General features: G+C 43.1%; 1 protein-coding gene across 4 annotated transcripts in view; it reads left to right on the top strand.

Moving 5' to 3' along the window:
• Nucleotides 1–96: 96 nt before the first annotated feature.
• The window catches only part of SCYL2 (SCY1 like pseudokinase 2), a 54473-nt gene continuing 33703 nt past the window's right edge, over nucleotides 97–20866 (top strand). For 2 of the 4 annotated variants that reach the window (XM_075011288.1, XM_075011268.1), the window contains exons 1-4: nucleotides 103–216; nucleotides 5744–5952; nucleotides 6458–6662; nucleotides 17531–17688. In XM_075011288.1, coding sequence (XP_074867389.1) covers nucleotides 6486–6662; nucleotides 17531–17688 — 335 coding nt within the window. In that variant the 5' untranslated portion in view covers nucleotides 103–216; nucleotides 5744–5952; nucleotides 6458–6485. Of the gene's footprint in view, nucleotides 217–1691; nucleotides 1779–5743; nucleotides 5953–6457; nucleotides 6663–17530; nucleotides 17689–20866 lie in introns of all 4 variants that reach the window. The other 2 variants (XM_075011281.1, XM_075011274.1) reach the window with 2 other exon arrangements.

Raw genomic sequence — 20866 nt, 5'->3', positions numbered from 1 at the left:
AACCAGCCACCTTCTGCCCCGCCCCCGCACTGTCACTTCCGGTGCCGCCCTGTCCCGCCCCCCCGCCGTGGCGGAAGTGAGGGAGCGCAGGGGGCTGGGGACCCGGGTGCTGGTTCGGTCGCCATGGAGTAGCCGCAGGGGGAGACGGGGCCAGAGGGCGCGCGGCGCGGGCGGACAGACGGCGGGACACGGCCCCCGCGGCTTCCCTGGGCGCAGGTGAGAGGCAGAGGCGGCGGCTGCCTGTGGCCTAGCGACAGCCGGACTCGTTCGCCCTGGAGCCGCTCCCGGGCGGGGCGGTGTTTGGTGCGGGGCCGTAGCGCCGGGGCGGGCGGAGAGACCGACTGTCATCCCCCGGGGGGAGGGGCTCAGGTGCTCTCCGCTGCGCCGCTCCCCGGGGGGCGGTGTGGGCGAGGTGCGGACCACAGCTCTGTCAGGGCGAGGGGAGGGGGCGGTCGGTGCTGTGCCCGCCCCTGCGGACGGCGGTACGTGGCTCTGTGGGCGAGGCAGGACTCGCCGGTGAAGAACACGTGACCCCTTCAGGGGGTTCATACGCGCGGGGCGTTTTGTGTCCGTGTGGCACTTGGGGTTGTTCCCGCTGTTTCCCCGCGCCTGAGATAAATAACGCGGTGCCTGGCGTCTGCCCGGTGGGCAGCTTGCAGGGTCTCGGGTTTTCGGCCTTGTCCGGTGGCACAGACCTCACGAAATGCGGGTGCGTTTCCTCCTCTTGTCAGTGGTGCTCGACAGCGTCCGTCGTGTTTATGCCTTTCAAAAATGTGCTTTGACTCGCTTTTACAAATAAAGGCTTGATTGTAAGGAGACTTCTGGGAGCCACTGGGCATCAAAAATACCCCACTGAGGACCAATTACACTTGTGCTCCGCTGTTGGAGAGTAATCTGCACCTATGTGTGTGGCTAGTCAGCTCTGTGGATTGGCACTTGTGGGTAGGTTGGAGTTAGGTCTGTCAGCTCCTTTGCTCAGAGTATCAGCCTTGCCATGGGGGACACAATCCAGGCTGAGCACTGATGCAGCCATGTGGATGGGTGGCATTGGTTTCGTGCAAAATACCCTCCATCCAGCATGATCACAATAGAAAACCGAAGAGACAAACCAAAGTGATTACTCAAATGAAAGCTGAGCTGGTGTGGGCTTATTTGTTTTGGTTTTATTTTCATTTTTCAGTATTCTTAATGTCCCCGGTCTTGTGCCTCATGTTTACATTTGGCAAAATTATAAGGCTCCTTTCTGCAAGTTAATCTATGTTGGCAAACAGGAGCACAGAGGCCCTGGTGACTGTAATAGGGTTCCATGCAAGCAAGTGTAAGGGCTTACCCATGCCCACCAATTTATAGGATTAAACCTGATATAGTGTAGATATTGCACTTAAAGAGGGACAAGAAAAGTTTTATATTAAATATTTCTAGGGTGCCCACTCCTTATTGCTTAAGTATTATACTTACTAACATATTGCAGTTTTTTTTGTTTCTTTTATTTTCATTTTCAAGCGTAAAATACAGCAAACCCTCGATTTAATGGATTAATGGGGCGAGGGGGTGTCCGTTAATGCCAAAAGTTCGTTATATCCGAATGGTGATACTGTATGATGACGCACTGATCTTCCCAGCCCATCACTCACTCCTGTCCTCTGCCCCCACTTCTCATCTCCCCCACCTACCCCATTCTCCCCTCACAGGTCCATCTCCCAGTTATGCTGGCCTTGCTCTTTCCACCTCCCCCGCCACTAGTCCTCTAGCCCCAGCAGCCAGCGGCAGCAGCTCTGGTGAGTCGCATTTATTTTGGTGGGGGGCAGGCGGAGCTGGCGGGCAGTGTACCTTATTTCTGAAGTCCATTAAATCGAGGATTTACTGTACATATACCTTGTGGATGCTTGACGTTATTACTTCATTGTCTTGTGATGGTTACTTTTTCATGTATAGTAGCTCAAGTTTCGATTTGAATATAGTGCTGGAGAAGCTGATTGTATGATTTATTTAAGCTTGAATATTTTTAAATACACTATTAGTCTAAAATTTGTATTATTGAAGATGTCACTTTCCAAGTTAAAAAATTTTATGTACATGCTCCAAATGGATTGCCTGTCCAGATGTATTGCTACAACTGACGTTTAATGTGACATAATTGAAACTGGTAATAAATCAGTTATTTTTATAAAACAAAACCTGACTTTGATTTCAGTCAGTTGTTGACATAAAGTGTTATAAAAATATGCAGGCACTATTAGCAGACATTAATTCATGAAAACAGTCTGCATGCGGAGAGATAAAATTAGCTCATGATCTTTTTCTTCCTCTGAATTAGTCATTGGTTTAACTTTGTGCTGTGCCAAGTAGTGGACACACATGTTCAAACTAGGTCTGTTTGTAAATTCTCATTCTTTAGATAAGAATATTTTGTTAGTATCCTTGCTTACTGCCTTCTCTAATCTTTTCAGTAAAATTACCAGATGGAACAGCCACCTCTGGCAAAGAGTGCTTCCTCCAGTTTAACTGGAAACAATGTCATCCATTCTTCCACCTCTCAGCAGCAAGACAGTTCTCCAAACTTCAGCATACATAACACATTGAACATGTAAAAGAGACTATAACCCAGAACTTGTTTACTTCATACTTCCAGTGTAATCAGTAACAGAGAGGGAGCTGTGCTTGTCTATATACTATCAAAACAAAAGAGCAGTCAAGTAGCACTTTAAAGACTAACAAAATAATTTATTAGGTGAGCTTTTGTGGGACAGACCCACTTCTTCAGACCTTTTACTGAAAAGATTGGAGGAGGAAGCAAATACTTGACTGCTTTTTTGTTTTGACAGTGTAATCAGGTTTTTAAACACGCCTTTTCCATATTGTGACCTCAAATACAAAGCTGTGCTGGTGGGTTAATAAAAAGAAACTGGTATAGTCTTGTTGTTCACGCTGAATGAAATACAATGGTCTCAGAATATGTGGGGTTCTATTCTGCACACCCTCATGTAACCTGGGTTTTGCGTAATAGGGAGGTCTGTATTTTTCTCTGGCAGAACACACATTCTGCAGTCAGGGAAGCAGCGGAAAGTAAGTCCTGGAGTGAAGGGGGCAGTTGGGGAGGGTTAAGCCTGGAGGTGGGTTAGGGCTGTGGGAGGCAGGCGGGGGGAGGGGGGGTACTAAGCCTGGGGTGGGTTAGGGCTGCAGGGGGCTGAGGGGTGAAGTTCAGCTGGAGCTGTGCACAGGTGGTGAGTGGGGGGGGGCAGGGGGTTAGAAATGGGGCCTCACACCAGGGGATTTGGACCAGAGCTGCGCATGGGGGTGGTGAGCTGGAGCTGCGCGCGGGTGGTGAGCTGGCAGAGGTGTTGAACCAGGGCCAGGCAGGTTGAGCCGGAGTTGCACCTGAGGGTGGTGAGATAGCGCCAGAGGTGAGGGTGAGCGTTGAACAGGAGCTATGCACTGGTGGTGAGCAGGGCTGAGCTAGGGCCGTGTGGAGCTGGGGGCGTTGAGCCAGGGCTGGCAGGGAGCAAGTTAAGTACAACTGGAATTTGCCCATTTTCAGGGTTCACTGTAGGGATTGGGCGTCAGCCACATAAGAGCGGGATTGCATACTCTGGGTTCACGTATCCTGAGATCTTACCGTACAAAAGTAATATAATTGGCAGAAAGTAAGCTAGACCTCAGTTGTTATTTAACAAGATTGAGGTAACACACAAATATTCATTTAATATTTAAACCTAGTGTCACAGTACTCTACCATAGTCCTTTGCTCACTGTGCCCATCCTGTACCCTGGAATTCCCTGTTGCACATCCTATATGCTGCCCTTCCACAGTGAGACTCTGACAGGGTGTAGCTAAAAGTTTACCACTGTAACTCAGATGATATTGCTGTCTTAGTAAAGGGTCAATTCAGTGGGTACTGAGTGTGGCCACCCTGTTGACCCCCAAAGGGGTTAGAGGCTGCTCAGAATCTTGCATGATTGGGCCCAAATTTGCCTGAAAATTCTTTTAATAAATGGAGACACTTTGAAGAGATTAAAATGATATATGTTGGGTTTTGCCTATCAGAATGAAAGTTTCAGTTACAGGAAAAAAGCAATTTTGGAAAATCAAATACTGCATGTTTTTATCTTGTTATCTGCTTGGGTCTGATTTCTGTAGTACTTTTACACATGGAGCAGCCATGCAGAATGTCTGCAGAATAAGGTTTTTAAGGACTATAGGTACCAACATCTCTTTATGTCAGGCTGTCCTAAGAGGCATGGTGTTTTCTCCTACTTCCCAGGTGGGCAACTGCTTTTCCTTCGCTTGGGAAGCTTAGGTATGAGACAATCACTCTTTATCTTGGCTGACATAACTACAACTTGCATCATATTTTTTACCAGAATGCAATATGCAATGTCTGTTTAAAAATTAAATTTCTCTTATTTTCACTCACCCGACCAACAGAGCATTAGCACTGTTCAGTTAAATACATAATTACTCTGAAATACATGTCATCTTTATTACTTGATCTCCCTGTTCCTGTTCAATAGCTGGTTGAACAGGAAATTTCTGCTGTGTTGGTGTGGTTCTGTCTCATGTAGTTCAGTTGCTACAGATAAAATGTATTTGCCAATACTTAAAGCTTCATACCTAAATAAACTTCTCATCCCACAAAAGTTTATAAGCCTAATTTTATGCATATGGCTAGTTCCATTGAAACCAATGAGTTTACTCATGAGCTTAAGGTTAGAAATTTATAAGACTGGAACCGAAGTGGACTTCTCCCTTCCTTTCCAAACCACTTTTTCGCCACCCACCATAACTGCAGTGAAGTATCCAGCAAAAATTTAAAAAACATGAAAAGGATTACTAATGTAATAATTCTAAATTTAGGGAGTATTGTCACCTGTTTTTCCACAGTACTCACTCACAATTCTGATCTCTGAAAACAAATCACTTAAATTCACTTACCTCCATGATCAAAATGAAATTAATCTTTAATGAAACAGTTAAAATTGTTACTTAAAATTATGGTGTCTCCTGCTGATTTCTATCACTTGCTTTTCATAATTTTGAAAGTGTCTGCAATATCACCCCAGAATACCCTTTTTCCATCTGGAAAATACAGTGCTACTCTTTAGAGTGAAGTGGGTGAAATGATACCCTGAAGCCATGTAAATATGTCTGAAATGTTGAAGATGATAGGAACTAGATGTACTAAACCATCTGATGAGGCAGGCTGGCCAGAAGATAATGACTTAGTTATTTTAAAAATAATATTGTAGTGACCTAGGTGGGTGACCAATAAGGCTGTACATTTACACTGTATGAGTGCACACACTTACGTTTTCCCTGATGCTCTATTTTTCAATTTTGATTCTCTTTTGTCTGGAGGAGAAATGGGTATTCCTCCATACCGTCTCTTTGACATGAAGTTGGAGACTCTTTGCAGTATTTAGAATTTGTTTTGGAGTGTTGTATGTATGTTAACTGTTACTAGCAACTAATTTCTTCTTGTGTTCCATATTTGCCTCACGTATTATCACTGGTAGGTATGTCTCCTTCCTAGTTTGTTTGTTTTCTTGTCCTGTTCTTTCAATAACACACCCAGCAGGAGAATGAATATATGTATTAATTGCTTAAACTACTGGACATTAGTGTTTTTCTGGCAATAGTGGTTTGTAATCAAATACCTGAATTAAGTGAAGAAATTATAGTAATATATAGCATGGATGAAAACAAACTTTATTCTAAACCAGATTCTTGCACCTCTTTGTCTAGGTTTACACTAGCCACGGAAGATCAAACAGGTTCGATCTTCCTGGGTGCTGTTTTGCACATGGGCGAAATGGCACATTCCAGGATAAATGTTGAACCTAGAACTCCTTGTGAGCCACAAGGATTAAGGATTGTTGGCAGGAGGAGCGTTCCCATCGCCATTCTGCGGTGAAGACAGGGACCAATATTGAAGGTTGCAGAATTGATTTTAGGTACGCAATTGGCATACCTAAAATTGAGTAGCAGCTGTCGACGTTCCTGATAAGTGTATATGTAGCCTTAAATTATGTAACCATGTAGCAGCACTAATTCTAAAACAGCATAAAAAAGCAGCTTCTCTAATTTCACTGTATCAGCTGATGGACTCATTAACACTTCAGAACAGAAAATGTTAGTAACAGCAGTTTTTTCAGATAAAACACTGACTTTTGAGCATGAATTTTGGCAGGTACAGTATTAGAGAGAGGATTCATTTTTTTAAAATGTATTCAGGGTGAATATATAGTTATATTGTTAATGATCTGAGATCTTAAACATACTTTTCCTAAAAGAGGAAAAAAATAAAGCTTTACTTTTTCTTTTAAAGTATAGATTTCTCATAGCTGGCCTTGTGTTCTGTGTTTTTAATAGTATTGAGTAATATAAACTAACCATCTGCAGGACCTTCCCTTAATAGAAATTGAAAGAATTGTGATTCTCCCCCACTTCTGTTTGTAGGCAAACGTGATAGCATACAGTTGGAACAATGGAGTCCATGCTGAATAAGTTGAAAAGTACTGTTACAAAGGTAACAGCTGATGTCACCAGTGCGGTCATGGGAAATCCTGTTACCAGGGAGTTTGATGTTGGCCGACATATTGCCAGTGGTGGCAATGGGCTTGCTTGGAAGATATTTAATGGAACTAAAAAGTCAACAAAACAGGTGAGATCCCAGGTCAACTCCTACAGTTATATTATGAATATCCTAAATCATACTTGAGGAATGTTGACAATTCTGTTGGGAAAGGTTAAGAAGAGTATTTTGTTGTATAAATTGGTGCTAGTGCTACCACTTGTGTAATAAAATGAAGACAGAAAAGGTATCTGTTAATTTGTTTAAGGATCCTGCTGCTTATTTAATCACAACAGACAAACATGGATCACTTTGTAATCAATAGATAAGCAAAAATTGAGCAGTAAGAAGTGTTATGCGTGAATTCTGTTAACCATAAGTATGTGGGGGTGGGCCTCATGCTAATTCACATGACTTTCAGGTCTTTGCTATTAAGCTCTCATTCCTGCAAATAATATATTCATTATTGTAATTTAAGAATGCATATTTTATTCATTTAAAATTTTAATATAAGTATTCTCTGGCTACTTCTATTTAAATTCAAATAAATCACTTTTTTTTTTTAAATCTAAAGTAATCTTTTCTCATGGAGGGCAAACTTAGGCTTCACAGCATGGATGTCTTTGTACAGTACAGTTGATAAGTCTCTTCTTAGTCTTGAAAGCGCCGCAGAATTTTTAGCATGCAATAGGTGGGGTAAAAAGTGATGTGCTTTAGTTAAGTAGATGCTCGGCAATGAGGTCAGTTAAACTCAATTCCTAAACCAGGAGTCCACAAGCCAGTTTCCAGGGGGGTCCGCTAGTTGGTTTTGGGGGGCCTCAAGTGTGAGCCCATGTGAGGATTTTGGAGGAGGCATGGGGGGGATTGTTGTCCTTTCATCCTCCAACCACAGTGCTATAACAAATAGAGAACCTGGGACACCTTCATACACAAACTCTGCCTTCTCTCCCCCATGCTTCTGAGGCCCCACTCACTGTCCAGGTTGGAGACAGGAAGCCAGAACCAGACAATGCAGGGTGACTGCTGCTCTAGCTGGTGCCATGGAACAGTCAGCTGTGATGCTTCCCCATCTCTTCCTCCTACTGTTAGTACGTGGCTGCAACTGCTACTTAGCTCCATGGTCCTGTTGACTGCTTGCACAGCTAGGTTTTTTTCAGCTGAGCTGCCAACTGCCCCCTCTTCAGTTATATTTTTGGTAGCACCCATCCTCTTTCCCAGATGGATGCTCTCCCTGGACCCTGCCATACACAGCTGACTTCAGCCCCTGAGGCCTTGCCTCCCCCCTGCCCGGCCAGATCTCAAATATAGAAGTCAATTTATACCTATGCTTGAACCTCACCCCGCCGTGACTGGGCTCTGGAGTTTTAAAAAGCATGTTAAGGGACTTCAGAAAAAGGTCAAGAATCTGTGACTTAGAGCACAATTGCTTTCTCCAAGAAAAGGAAAAAGGGGAACAGACACCAGAGGACAACTTGAGAAAAGATGTTCCATCTATTATAGGAAAGAAAAGAATCTATATTAAAAAGCAGAAGAAACATTATTAGAGATTGTCCCATTGAGTAACTTGTTGAACAAATATTTTTGTGGTATTCTATTAGTTCTCTTGCTATTAAAATTGCATTGATAAATGTATGATTAAATATGTACTTTGTGAAATATAGTGAATTAATATTTTTCCTGTTTGACTATCTCTAGCAGATGATTTAAAATTTGGAAGTTTTAATTTACAGTTTAAATGTGCTTAATCGATGGGATAACTGTGTGGACATGGGGAAAGGCAGTATAGGTGTGACTGTGGGGACATGAGCTATGGCACCATGCATATCTTTGATTCAGGTTACTAAGCTTAGTTCAAAGTCTGGAGTTCCTGGGGTAAGTTATTTAAGTCTGGATTGGGTGGTCTTACATGATTTGTCTCCAAATGTGGTAAAGCAAATCCTGACTAATGCTTCTGCAGCTATTTTGTCACTGATTTGATTAAAAGTACATTGCCGATTCTGTGTTACAAGGAATCTGCATTTTATTACATGGTTAGTTGTGGTTTTTGGCCAGTCATCATTAAAACTGCATTTTAGTTGTGCGTACTTTTAATAAAAATTATGTGCAGAAAACAAAAATTCACAGGCCCATGACCTGTCCATGACTCTCACTGTATATCCCTGACTAAAACTTGGGCTGAAGGTGTACCAGGGTCGGGGGGAGTAGGCAGGGGAACCATGAGTGCTTGGGTAGTAGCCCAGGACCTCATCTAATGCTGGGATGGGTAGGGACAGGCAGTGACTTGTAGCCCAAGTGCTGCTGCTGGAGGGGGAGCATTGATCGGGCTGTCAGGCTCCTTACCTGATTCTGTGAAGCTCCTTGGAATCAGCCGGCTTCTTCCTGAAGCACTTAGTGAGTGGGAAGGGCAGAGTGGCTCTACGCTCTGCCACTGTCACAAGTACTGTCTTTGCACCTCCCATTGACTATGAATGCAGGCAGGGGCAGTGTACAGAAACCCCTGGCTCATCCATCTAGATCTTACAAGGACATGCCAGCTGCTTCCAAAGAGGCCCGCCAGCGTTTCGACACTCCAATGTCCTGCCCCAGCTGTGAGCCCCTTCCCAAACCCAAGCTATTGCTGTGTGGGCAGGAAGCTGCACTGGCCCACAAATTCACCAGCAGTAGCTGGTGCAGCTGGCCCAGGGGCTTTCTGAGCTACCAAGCATCCTTGGAGCCAGATGCACCAGCCCCTGCAGCAGTCACAGAATTCATAACTTTTATGACCACCATGACAGATACACAGTGTTAAGTCTGACACACACATCAGCATTCAGTCTGATGCCACAAAACAAAATTAGTCAGCGTGGCAAGTACTTTGTTTGGGAAAAGGCTTCCAACAATTGTTTAAATATCAGAATTGCTTTTTGAACGACGTCTTTTGCCAGTTGTGTTTGAGGAGTTGTATTGTTAGAGTTCTTCCAAACAATGCTATGACACATACAGCAAAATATAGTGTAGTTATTATATTGCGTAGTATCTGTTCATAAGTATTTGTCTTATTATTTCGTTCTGCCCGTCCACCTTGCAGCTTGTGAGTGGCTGTCACTGATGTCACAGGCACAGATGACATACTTCCTCTAAATGGTCTCTGAGCATCCTGTTTCAAATACTGCTGACAAAAGAACTGGAGCCATCAACATTACTTTCTTTCCACCACGTATAGGTATTCAGTATTCAAATATAGATTCCTTGGCCATCTGGCTACAGATTCAATTTGCAACAATGCACATACAATAGACCCCTGAGTTACATGACGACTGCATTCCCGGGTAACTCACATTTCATGCAAGTCAGGGTGAGCTGGGAGCCAGGTGGTAGATTGGCTCCAAGCTCTCCTGTGCTTGAGAGCCAGGAAGCTGACTAGCACATAGCTGGTCAGTTTTCCAGCTTCCACCAGTGGAGGGAAGCCGGGAGCCAGCTGAATCCCGGCCACTCCCAGGAACCGGGAAACTGACCAGCGCAGCAGTGCTGGTCAGTTTTCTGTCTCCTGTGAGTGGCAAGCTGCTGAGAGCCTGGCTCTGGGCTGCCCTCTGCTCACAGAAGGGAAACTGACCGGTGCTGCTGGGCTGATCAGTGTCCCCACTCCTGTCAGGAGCGGCAGCTGAGAATCAGGCAGCCACCCCTGACAGGAGTGGTTTGCCCAACAGAGACAGAGGCTCTTGTCTGCTGCCTCAGACCCGAGCCATTTTCCCACTCCTGTCAGGCAGCAGCCTCTCCTGTCAGTGGTTAGTTTCCCCACTCCTCTGACTGGCAGAAAGTGGGCACCTGGAGCCAGGTGCCAGCTCCCAGCCACTCAGTCGCATTAACCCAAGATACATGCACTCAAGTTGTGTGTATCTTGGGGTTCTACTGTAGTTTAAAACCCTTTGCACAGAACTGTTGAGTTTTCATGTGGGAAAGAGGGAACTGATCTTAAATCTCTTGTTCCCTGGATAAGTGGAGGTAACGTCTATTGTGGAAGTGGGTGAGATAGGCCAACACAGTTCAAAGCACAATCCTGTGTGAGCTCTCGGTTTTGGTTAGTGGGAGGTTGTCACTCAATACTGAGCACTCTTGAAAATGTCATCACTGGCATCTTAAGGGTGAATGCTTTTAGAAGTGGTATTATGGTATTCTAATTGGGTAAAACTTGTTGCTGCCCTCCTGGATCTGCTGTCTCTCTTAGTTTACTAGGATTCTCATAACTTAATGTAGGAGTATCAGATTTTTGCTTGCTTGCTATCCAATTTTTGTAAGTAAATATGCAAGATGATAGCATGTACATGTATGATATGAGTATGTATTATGAATATTTCTGTGTGTGTGAGAGTATACACACATACATTTTGTTCAGTCTATTGTGGAATTTGTTTACTTAATCTGTTTGCTTTGAACTTCATTTTGTGTATTTTTTGCATGGCCTAAGGATGCATTAGTCCCCTCTTGAAATTCAGTTGCAAGGACACAGCCAGGAATGGGACACTTAAGAGAATTTTCTGACCAAACCATCTTCTTCATGTCAAGGGTTAGAAATTTGCATACAGTAATCCCTCGATTTATGTTGAGGTTGCATCCTGGGCATGTGCACGTGAATTGCCCCAGGAATAAGTAGGGTGGTCATTCTCTCCTTTGAGTAGATAAAGCTCTAGATCAGGAAGGGACATTTTTCACATATTTAAGAGAACACCAAGTCTTCATTTTCATTCCAGGCTTTGGAAGAAGGGTGTGTGCTCCAGTGGGCGTAACCATTCCCTTCGACTATCACTTTTTTTTTTTTTTGCCCATCCCTTCCAACTTGCCCATATCCCAACCCTGTCTTTTCCACCCCAGGCTTCTCTTCCCTGTTTCATTCTCTTCATTTAGCCAGTCCCTCTTTCCATATGTTTCTCATCCTCAGCCCAGTCCTTTGGTCTCTTCAGTCCCTAGTTTTATGCTTCTGAAATCCTCCTTCCAGTACTGGTCACATTCTCACCCAATATTAATTTTTCCCTCCTCCCAACTCTCCATCTGATCTGTTAATCTCCCTAACCAGCTCCTCTCTCCCCAAGTTCCCCGTCCCTCCTAGGTTCCAGTCTGTTTCCTGCTTTGTCCCAGTTTACTGCATAAGTCTTGCTCTTTTTATCTCTGCGTCTGAAAAAAGCAGCTTCCGCCTTCACTTTTCATGGGTCCAGGAGAGGAATCTGTGAAAGCACAGGAGAGACAGGATTCGTGCTCTCAGTGTTGGTGCCTATATGTGGACCTGAGCTTGGACCCAGAAGGGCCTGCAGCAGTCCAGAGCTACAACTGCAGGGAGAACCATGGGTGCATTAGGATATGAGTTTAACTTTTGGGGTTTTACTAGTATGTCTGCGCAAAGGGAAGAGAAATGTGTTCTAGAGGCCTGAGAGTCGGCAAAATATTTTCGCCTAGCATTTCTTCTGTTCTACTAGAATACCTGAGGACTGCCTTTCCTTGAGTCATCATGCCAATGCTGACACGTTGTCTTCAGAAATCAGTTTCCACGATGAAACTTAAAGAACTGTACAAAAAGTGACTCATTTTGAATAACAAGTAGGAACAAATTTAGTGGTTTAATGTTTACCCAGACAAAAACAAAGCAGTGCTCTTGTGCAGTCTGCAATTAATGTGGTTATACACCTTGTTGTATAGTGAAGGGCTTAGATTAGAATGAAAAAATTGAAAGCAAATTGACGTAAAGGAATTTTTTTTTTCTGTGATGATTCGTGAATCTTTAAAGTACAGGTTGTACTTCCCTCATCTGGTACCCTGGAGACCTGAGTGGTCCAGAACGTGGGGATTTACCTGATGAGGGGAGGTCAGGCTCCCAGGTTGCCTGGAGTGGGGGGACCGATGCCTGCTGGGCTCCCCTGCGCTGGCTGGTATTCCGCTGCTGCAGGGCTGCTGGTGGGGTGCTATGCCCCAGCCAGCTCCCAGCCACAGGCTGCCAGGCTTCCCCTGGTCCCAGCTGGGGTTCCTGCATCTGTGAGGCTGCCAGCAGGGCTCCATGCCTCAGTCAGTTCCCTACTCCATCTGTGGCTGTAGGCTAGCTGAGGGGGAGACTGGAGGGGGGCTCTCCCACCCCAGCTGGCTCCCCACCACAAGGCTGCAGGGCTCCCTGGCTGTGGCGGCAGGTCTGCCAGTGGGGCTCTCCCAACCCCAGCCAGACTCCCTTAGCAGAGCTCCCCAATATTGCTCCCAGCCCCCAGAGCAGGCTACCAGCAGGGCTCCCTGCAACCACACAGCTGGAGCGCTCTGGTTCAGATATTCTCTGGTCCAGCAACATCCATGTTCCTGCCAGGCAAGGGATGTTGCCAGACGAGAAAGTGTCAACTTGTAATATTCATAATTGCCATTGCTTCCATGCTATGGTAGAAACAACTTTTGAAGATCTAAAACAGTTGTTGTTTTATTCTAAAGAAACTTCCTTACTGGTTTAGGAGAGAATACCTTGGTATGTGAGTTTACTTTTCTGTGTCCCTGTAAAGTTTTTATAAATATAAATGTTTTTTGTAGAGTTTCAGGAAAGAATTTGTGTAGGACTGCAAGAATTATTGATATGACTCGCCTGTCTGGGAATATCCAAAATGTTAGGGACAATTCCTTCTGTACCCTTTAAAACACACATGCTATTTCAAAATATTAGGAGAGACATACACACACACACAAACACACACGAACTGTTTTACTGGTTTGTTTGTCAATTGGGCTGTCAGTCGTTAGTCTTTTTGTATAGTCTTCACACTTGGCTGTGTGCTGGAAAATGGCACACAATTATTTTCTTTTATAAAATATCAGGGTAATAGTCAACATACACAAAAGACAATAAATATTAATGCTAGTATTTGTAATTTGTTAAAGTGAAGTCCTCAGCAAACACCTTGAACAATTTTTAACACAATTACTTGTCATATTTAAGTGAACGCTTGCAGAAGAGAATCTTGCATAGAAACTGAATTTTTTATGAATCAGACACACAGCAGCCTAAAAAAAATCTCAGATTATTTTAATATGTTGGACTGGACTTATTTCTATTTACTGATTGTATACTAGTTGTATCTGGGAGATTTAACTTGAAATAACCCTTATAAAATATTTGGCAACTATGTTATAGCCCTCCTGTGGGAGCTTCAGATGTATTCAACTTATGTTTTTGTCTTTGCTGCATCACTTTCTAGCTTGTGGGCTGCTTGATTACTTTTTGTAATATTGTTATAATAAAAAACAGATTTCCAGTTTTGCTTCAAAATATAGTAAATTATTCAATGGCTTTTTTTGCTTCAAAACTGTCTGGTAAAAGTTGGTCATCTTCCTGGATTATCATCTGTGTCTTCGTTAATTTACTTTGTTTTGTCTTTTTTTTTTTTTTTGTGGTCTCCTTTCTTAAGCACCTAAACCGATTAGCTTCTCTCTAATGATTTGCATTCTAGATTAGACATATTAATTATTTATTCCAGGCCCATTATTTAAGTATTCAGACTCCTTGGAAACTTCTTAGCCCATTTGTTCCTGCCTCCCCTCTCCCAGCTTCTTTTTTGTTGAAAGTGGTTTTTAACTCGGACCTAACTACAGAATTTTTTCTGAATTACGTAATTTTATATTAGAGCAAAGAGTCTTCTTTTAAAAAATGCCTCCATCTCTGTGTCATGGAGTCTATCATTTAGAAGCATACTTGACATATCTCAAATTTCCTGTTTGTATTATCTCTGTTATTTTTTGATAACCAAGTGAAATACCATTGATACCATTTGATACCATTTACTTTAGCTCAGTGCAGAAATTTTACATCAGGAAGAGAAAGTAATGATCAAAGATTATATTTTTACTTGGGGGGTCCTCATTATCCATTAAATACACATTAAATGTAGTTTGTCATTTCTTTTGTGATTAGCCAGTGTTATCCCAGTGTCTCACCAAATTTCAGTGAGGGTTGCTATATTTTGATTACCTACCTATTTCTTTAATTGTATAACTGTATAAAATAAACTTTAAACTTCCTTTTCCTACACTAGTATATAGCAATAAGGGTGCCTTTCTAATGGTTATTTTATTTTGATAATGGGTGAAATTGTTCTTGAACGTTTATAGGACAATATTTTTTTTAAATTGGGCAATTTACAAATATATAAGATGGTAGGTACTTGTTGGGTTTTAACTTCCTGAGTCTGTAAGAATAACTTGATATTATAATTCCAGATCTATCAACTGCCCACATATCCTTGCCCTTTTTATTGCTAATAAAATATAACTACTTTAGAGCTGTCCATACTTCATTGTAATGTACAGAAAAATGTGACGTCTGCAGTAAACTCTTTCATATCCCCTAGCCCCAGGACTGTGAGGTTGCTGGATATTCAAATATTATGGATAATAGAGAGGTTATAGCTAGCAACATAACACTAAAGAAAATCAAGATTAGATATTAAGAAACAAACAAATGTGTGCAGAGTCCTTTATTTACCAACAACAGTAGTATTGTACACTGCAAACTTACACTGTATTTGCTGTGTTTATTTGTATTTATTTTCATGGTACTGTACTTATGGAAATAACTAGAATTTACTTAGAGTTAAATGCCAGTTATTAGAGAGTTCTGGGTGGTAGAATGGCCGAGATGAAAAGGTTTCCTATGTAACTGGGAAAAACCCCCAAAGTTCTGAGCTCAATTGGACTGGACAGTTGCTGGGTAACTGAAGCAGCCCTGTATGAGGACTCTACCTGGGGCAGGCATGTAAGTCAGTGTTTCTGTATGTCTGTGTTCTCATTCATACATCTTTAAGTAAAATAACTACCGTATTTTATATGATAAATTCCCACACAGTTTAAGGGTTCATCTGATTAGCCTATTATAAAAAAATTAATAAAATCCATTACAGAGTTTCTCCTGTGTACTGCGCCCCCGACCCCCACACTGTACCTCTCTTCCCCTTTCCTTCTGGCTGCAAGCTGTCATGAGTGACACATCTTGAGAAACCTTGATTTAGAGGAATGTTGTGTTGTGCTATAATTGTTAATTGTTTTCATTGCTGTGAGAAACCCAAGTATCTTTGCTCTCCATTCTGAATGACTCTGAACTGTTGAGCTGTATTTCCAAAAATAGCACAGTTTTTGGTTTTGTTTGTGGTTTGTTTGGTGTTTTTTTTAGGGGGAGGGGGAATCCCTTTGCCTCTCATCCTATTACCTCATAAAGTAACTGGAGTAACTAAGGTCTTTATAGATCTGTAATTCTTAGCAGTTACAAGAAAATTCTTCTTGTGGTACAGATTGCATCTCCCTCATCTGACACCTGCAGGGCCTGATATGTCCTGAATGAGGGAATTTGTCGGGCAAAGGAGGTTTCCTGCCTCTGTCACCCTCTCATCCCCCGACCTGCAGCCAGCCCCTGGACCCTGGTGGGCTGATGCTGCCTTTACCCTTTGGCCCTTAGGGAGCTGGCTCCAGGGACATAAACCCCTGTCCTTCCCTGCATAGGGCCGCCAGCCCCGGCAGTGGGTTCTCTCCAGGTAGACCCTTATTCTACCAACATTCCAGCCAAGAGTGTCTGATCCAGTAATATCGGTGGTCCTGCTGAATAACAGAGGTTGCTGGATGAGAGAACTCCAGCTTTGAGAGGTTCAGTCTGTGTCTGCAGTTTAGGCCGAACTTTGGTGTATGGCATCTGCTATATAACAATTGTAGGTAGTCCATCGTGTCCAACGACAACATCACAAAGAACCTGAGCGGGAGAATGTTTAAAGTGGAAAAGCCGTTGCACAGGGGCAGTTTCACTCTCTCGACCTCAGAAGCCTGGTTCCAGTGGTACGAAAAGTCATCACAGTTGGGACTTCTTAGGCTGCAGTGGATGGGCATGCTGTCATAGGTGCCTTGTCATGCCCTTCGCTCTCCACAGAGCGTTTTAGAACCTCCTTCCTGGTTGTTGGATCTTGCTGTTGATCTCATCTGTCCAGTACGCTGGGGCCAACTTTGCATGCTGGGATAGGCAATTCCCTATCTCACCGCAGGTTTCAGACCTGCCAGCTACGCTCACCTGGTTTAGCCCGCCTGTCAAAGCAGTTTATCAGGGTGTGGCCACTGCATGGTACAGCTTCTTGGGGCCGCAGGTGAGATCTGGGAGCCAGGTGGGGACCAAAGGTGCACGAACTGCCCCCAAAGAGACACGACAAGTCCCCACACTGGGGGTGCTACCCCTCCCTGGACACCCCGTACACCCCTATATAACAAAGGTGGCAAATGGTGTGGGAATTTAAATGTTTTAAATCCTGAACCATTTGTGGCATTGAGGATTGCTTTCTGATGAGAGAATCATTCATGATGAGAGATGAGAGAATATCATTCAGGATTAAGAGAAGAGTCATAGACAGAATTTTCAGATCTGAAGAAGTGAATCTGTTCCATGAAAACTCATCACCTACTAAATTATTTCTTATTCTTTACAGTGCTCCAGGGCTGCTTTTTTATTTTGTAAGTGAGGAGGTAAACTGAAAAGAGATTTAGTTAGAAAAGGTTTATATCATATTCTACAGTATACTTAAGGAAAAATATAAATGTCCATCATAAAAAAGTATCATTTCAACAAATAAGTATTTTCAAACTATTTAAAGTACAAATACCTAACTTTCACATGCTGAGTATCCGAAGCTCGAATTTATTTAAAATCAGCCCAGCTGCTGTCTCCTTGTATACGAAGTGCTGATGCTGCTAATACAGGCTTGTGGTAGTAGTTGATTCACTGTTTATAATGTTTGAAGGAGTAGTTTATTGGTTCAGGAAAAATATATTCTAAAAGGAGATTAAAAAATCATGTTGATTATAGCTGAAGTGAATTACTATAGCATTTGGCTATGAATGTATAATGAAGTACTTTCTACTTTAGTGGTTCATATTGAATCAGCTTTACTGCATGGCTTTGGTAATGCTGACTAAATTATGTTGATTATTTTTAGGAAGTTGCTGTTTTTGTCTTTGATAAAAAGTTAATAGACAAATATCAGAAATTTGAAAAGGATCAGATTATTGATTCATTAAAGCGAGGCGTTCAACAGCTAACAAGGCTTCGACACCCTCGGTTAGTTACTGTCCAACATCCATTAGAAGAATCCAGGTAAATTTCAGTAAAATTTAAGTATAATTTATTGTGGGGTGAGGGGAAGGGACATGGATGTCTAGGGCATTTGGAAGAATGTGGAGAAATAATAACAAAAGACATGGATTTAGGATTTACACAGAGTAAGATAATTAGGTCATATGTCAGCATGTTCAAGTTGCACTGTTGCACAAAGGTCAGTCTTCCTGATATTATTCACCATGCTATTGAAGGTACCGTATGTGACTGACGTTGACTGCTAAAATGTTTATTAAAACAAAAACCTTGTTTTGCCAAGTTATATTGCCTCTTGAAAGAGGGTTGAAGTCACAGTTATTGCCAAAGCTAAGAGCTTTTCGTGGTTATTTTATTGAGGCTTCTGTTTTGTAAAAATTCATAAATATGAACATTCATGGTATATTTTTTTTCATCCTCTGTTCCCTGAGTCTTTTACACTCTTTGCCTGAAATATAGCAGCAGAGCCCACCCATGATTTAAAAAACTAAAATTTATCAGCGTGTAACAGTTCATTAGTAGTTAAGGTTGAGGAAACTTTATCGTTTGAGGTCAGTTCTTGAAAGTGCTGTTATACGTGCATAGTTACTTAGGCTACGTCTACAATATGAGATAAATTTGAATTTAAAGCAGTTAGTTATGCGGTAATATCGAGCTATCTTCACTGTAAATACCATTAGCTTGATTTAGGGAGCCACTAATATTGATATCATAATATCGTCAGAACCTGTTGGGTGTAGCGTCGTTTGAATTTAAAGGTTCAAATAAAGGCTGATGTGGAAGCACCAAATCTTAAAATCGAATATATTAGCCTCCAGAGGTGTCCCATATGTGACCCACAATGCCACCCAGGCTGCTACTGTCCAGGTGCATGGGAATTAGGTAACAGGATGGCTGTGAATTACAAAGTGGGAGCAGCAAGCCTTTGATGTGGGGTCGTGTTTGTATGAGAGGCTGAAGAAATGCCTTTCTTTCTTTGCTGTTAGCACCGTTAGCACATCTACCCGTTACAAATAGCACTTGCAGGGAGTTTCTGGTTCTGTCTGTCCATTTACGATTGTCTGTGCTGACTGGCACTATCTGCTGCCCTGCCGCACCATGTACAGCAAGGCTGTTGTGGGGGTCGTGCTTGCATAAGAGGCTGAGAAACTTCTCCTCAGTGGTTTACATTTGTGTGCGAACCCCCTTCCCTTCCCACCCCAGGCTCCATGCAGTCGGGGTCTTTCTTGCACTCAGCTACATTACATGGCTAGTCCCCAACCCAGTAAAAGGATGTGCCTGCTGTTCGGTGCTGACCATGTGGCCAGGCAGCACCATGTCCTGGCTTGCTTGCATATGGTTAGGGCTTCAAGGACGGGAAAGATTTTTGGGGCCTTTCTGCAGCTGGGGGAAGTCTCCCCTGGCAGCTGTGAATTTCAGCGTCTTGCAGCTGCCCGCAGGGACTACTTCAACTGGCCCCCTTATTGAGACCCCCCCCATGCCCCAACAAGGAGCCAGGAGGCTAGATGCCACCAGGGGGAAGTCTCCCCAGGCTGCCGAGCTTTCTGGGGCCTTTCTGGTGGTGCCTGGGAGAAGTCTCCCCAGCAGCTATGAATTTTAGGGGCTTGCTGCTTGCTGGAGGGAATGGGGGAGGCTTCAAGTGGCCCTCAAGCTGCAGACCCCACACCCCAAAGCCAAAGAAGATTTTTGGGGACAATGTCAACCAGCCATTCAACCTCCCAAACACCAAATTGCCCCACAATGGCAATGAAATTTGGCAAGCCCCTCCCCGCTGGTGGCAATGCCTGTGTAGTGAAAAGGGAAGAGAAAAATCTTTTTTCTTAGCCTTTTCTATCCTCTTTCTTCTAACTTTGCACCCCTTCATGCAGGGAAGAGAAAAATCTTTTTTCTTAGCCTTTTCTATCCTCTTTCTTCTAACTTTGCACCCCTTCATGCAGGGAAGAGTGGGTGGAGGGCTAGTTGAGAGCACAGTCTCTTTGTAGAAGCTGTATAGTGGACTGGGAACCCAGAAACCCTTTCCTCACAACTTTTTTTCCAAATCTTTATTATCTACTTTTTCTCTGTGCTTTTCATTGTCCCTGTGTTATTTTCAGGGATCAGATGCAGCCGGGGAGGTGGGGACAGTCAGTGGATGGCCAGCTGAGAAAACACACACCTGCTGATTTTTATAAAATCCTTGATAATGCAGTTACAGCTACAGTTTTAAAAAGTAATTCAGTTTTGGAATAAAGAGAGTCCTGTTAATTTGGCAATCTTTGTTGATCCCCTACCTTTCCTTCCTTCTGCCTGGAAAAATGGGTGTTTGCTTACCATGGGAGGGGAATGAGGGCAATGCAATGTGGGAATATGTTAAATACCAGCAAAAATACCCAGAATGCTACGGGGATGACGGATCTGTGGGATAGATTCCCACAGTGCGCTACTGCAACAGTGGACGTTTGTTGATTGAATGTGTCAGCAATAAGTCAACTTTGTGTTTAGCACGTGGGGCAGTGAGGATGGTCAGATTTGAATTTATAAAATCCAGCTTTATAAAATCAATATTAAGACATTTGAATTTATCTCATAGTGTAGATGTAGCCTAAGATTCCCTTGAAAGCACATGTCTCTCATGGGATGGGGTATAAATTTGGGTATAAAGTCATATAAATTTGGGGTGGTTTCACCAAAATATTGGTGGGAAGATGTAGCTTCTTGGGGGTGTGGTGGGGGGATTGACAGACTTTACCAACATCTTTTGCACACATCTTTTGGGTTAAACTGTGGCTCTGACTGGACACCAGCAGGTCTGTTCCTTGACATTTTACTTCAGGTGATGCCTGGTGTCTGCATCTTATCCATGAAAACTCATTACGTAATAAATAAAATTGTTAGTCTGTAAGGTGCTGTGACTTCTTGCTTTGTTTTTTTTTTTTTTTTTTGAAGTGACAGACTAACACTGCTACACCCTGAGACCCTTTGTTAAACATTTTCAGTACTGCTTCCCTAAAGCTAAACTCTACAGATGAGCTTTAGCCCAAGGATATGTCTACACTAGAGCAATCTGTTGACAGAAGTTTCTGTTGGATGATGTCTTTCGACAAACTTCTGTCAACAGATCATGGCCAAACTGCCAAGCAGATGGAAAGAGCAATCTGCTCTGTCAGCAGTGTGTGGCTGGAGTACCTGACCGCTCTCTCAA

The sequence above is a fragment of the Carettochelys insculpta genome, chromosome 1 (genome assembly GCF_033958435.1).
Source record: "Carettochelys insculpta isolate YL-2023 chromosome 1, ASM3395843v1, whole genome shotgun sequence".
In the NCBI taxonomy this organism is placed as follows: domain Eukaryota; kingdom Metazoa; phylum Chordata; order Testudines; family Carettochelyidae; genus Carettochelys; species Carettochelys insculpta.
Note: the sequence above shows the minus strand (reverse complement) of the source record. Positions and strands in the feature narration are given on the sequence as shown.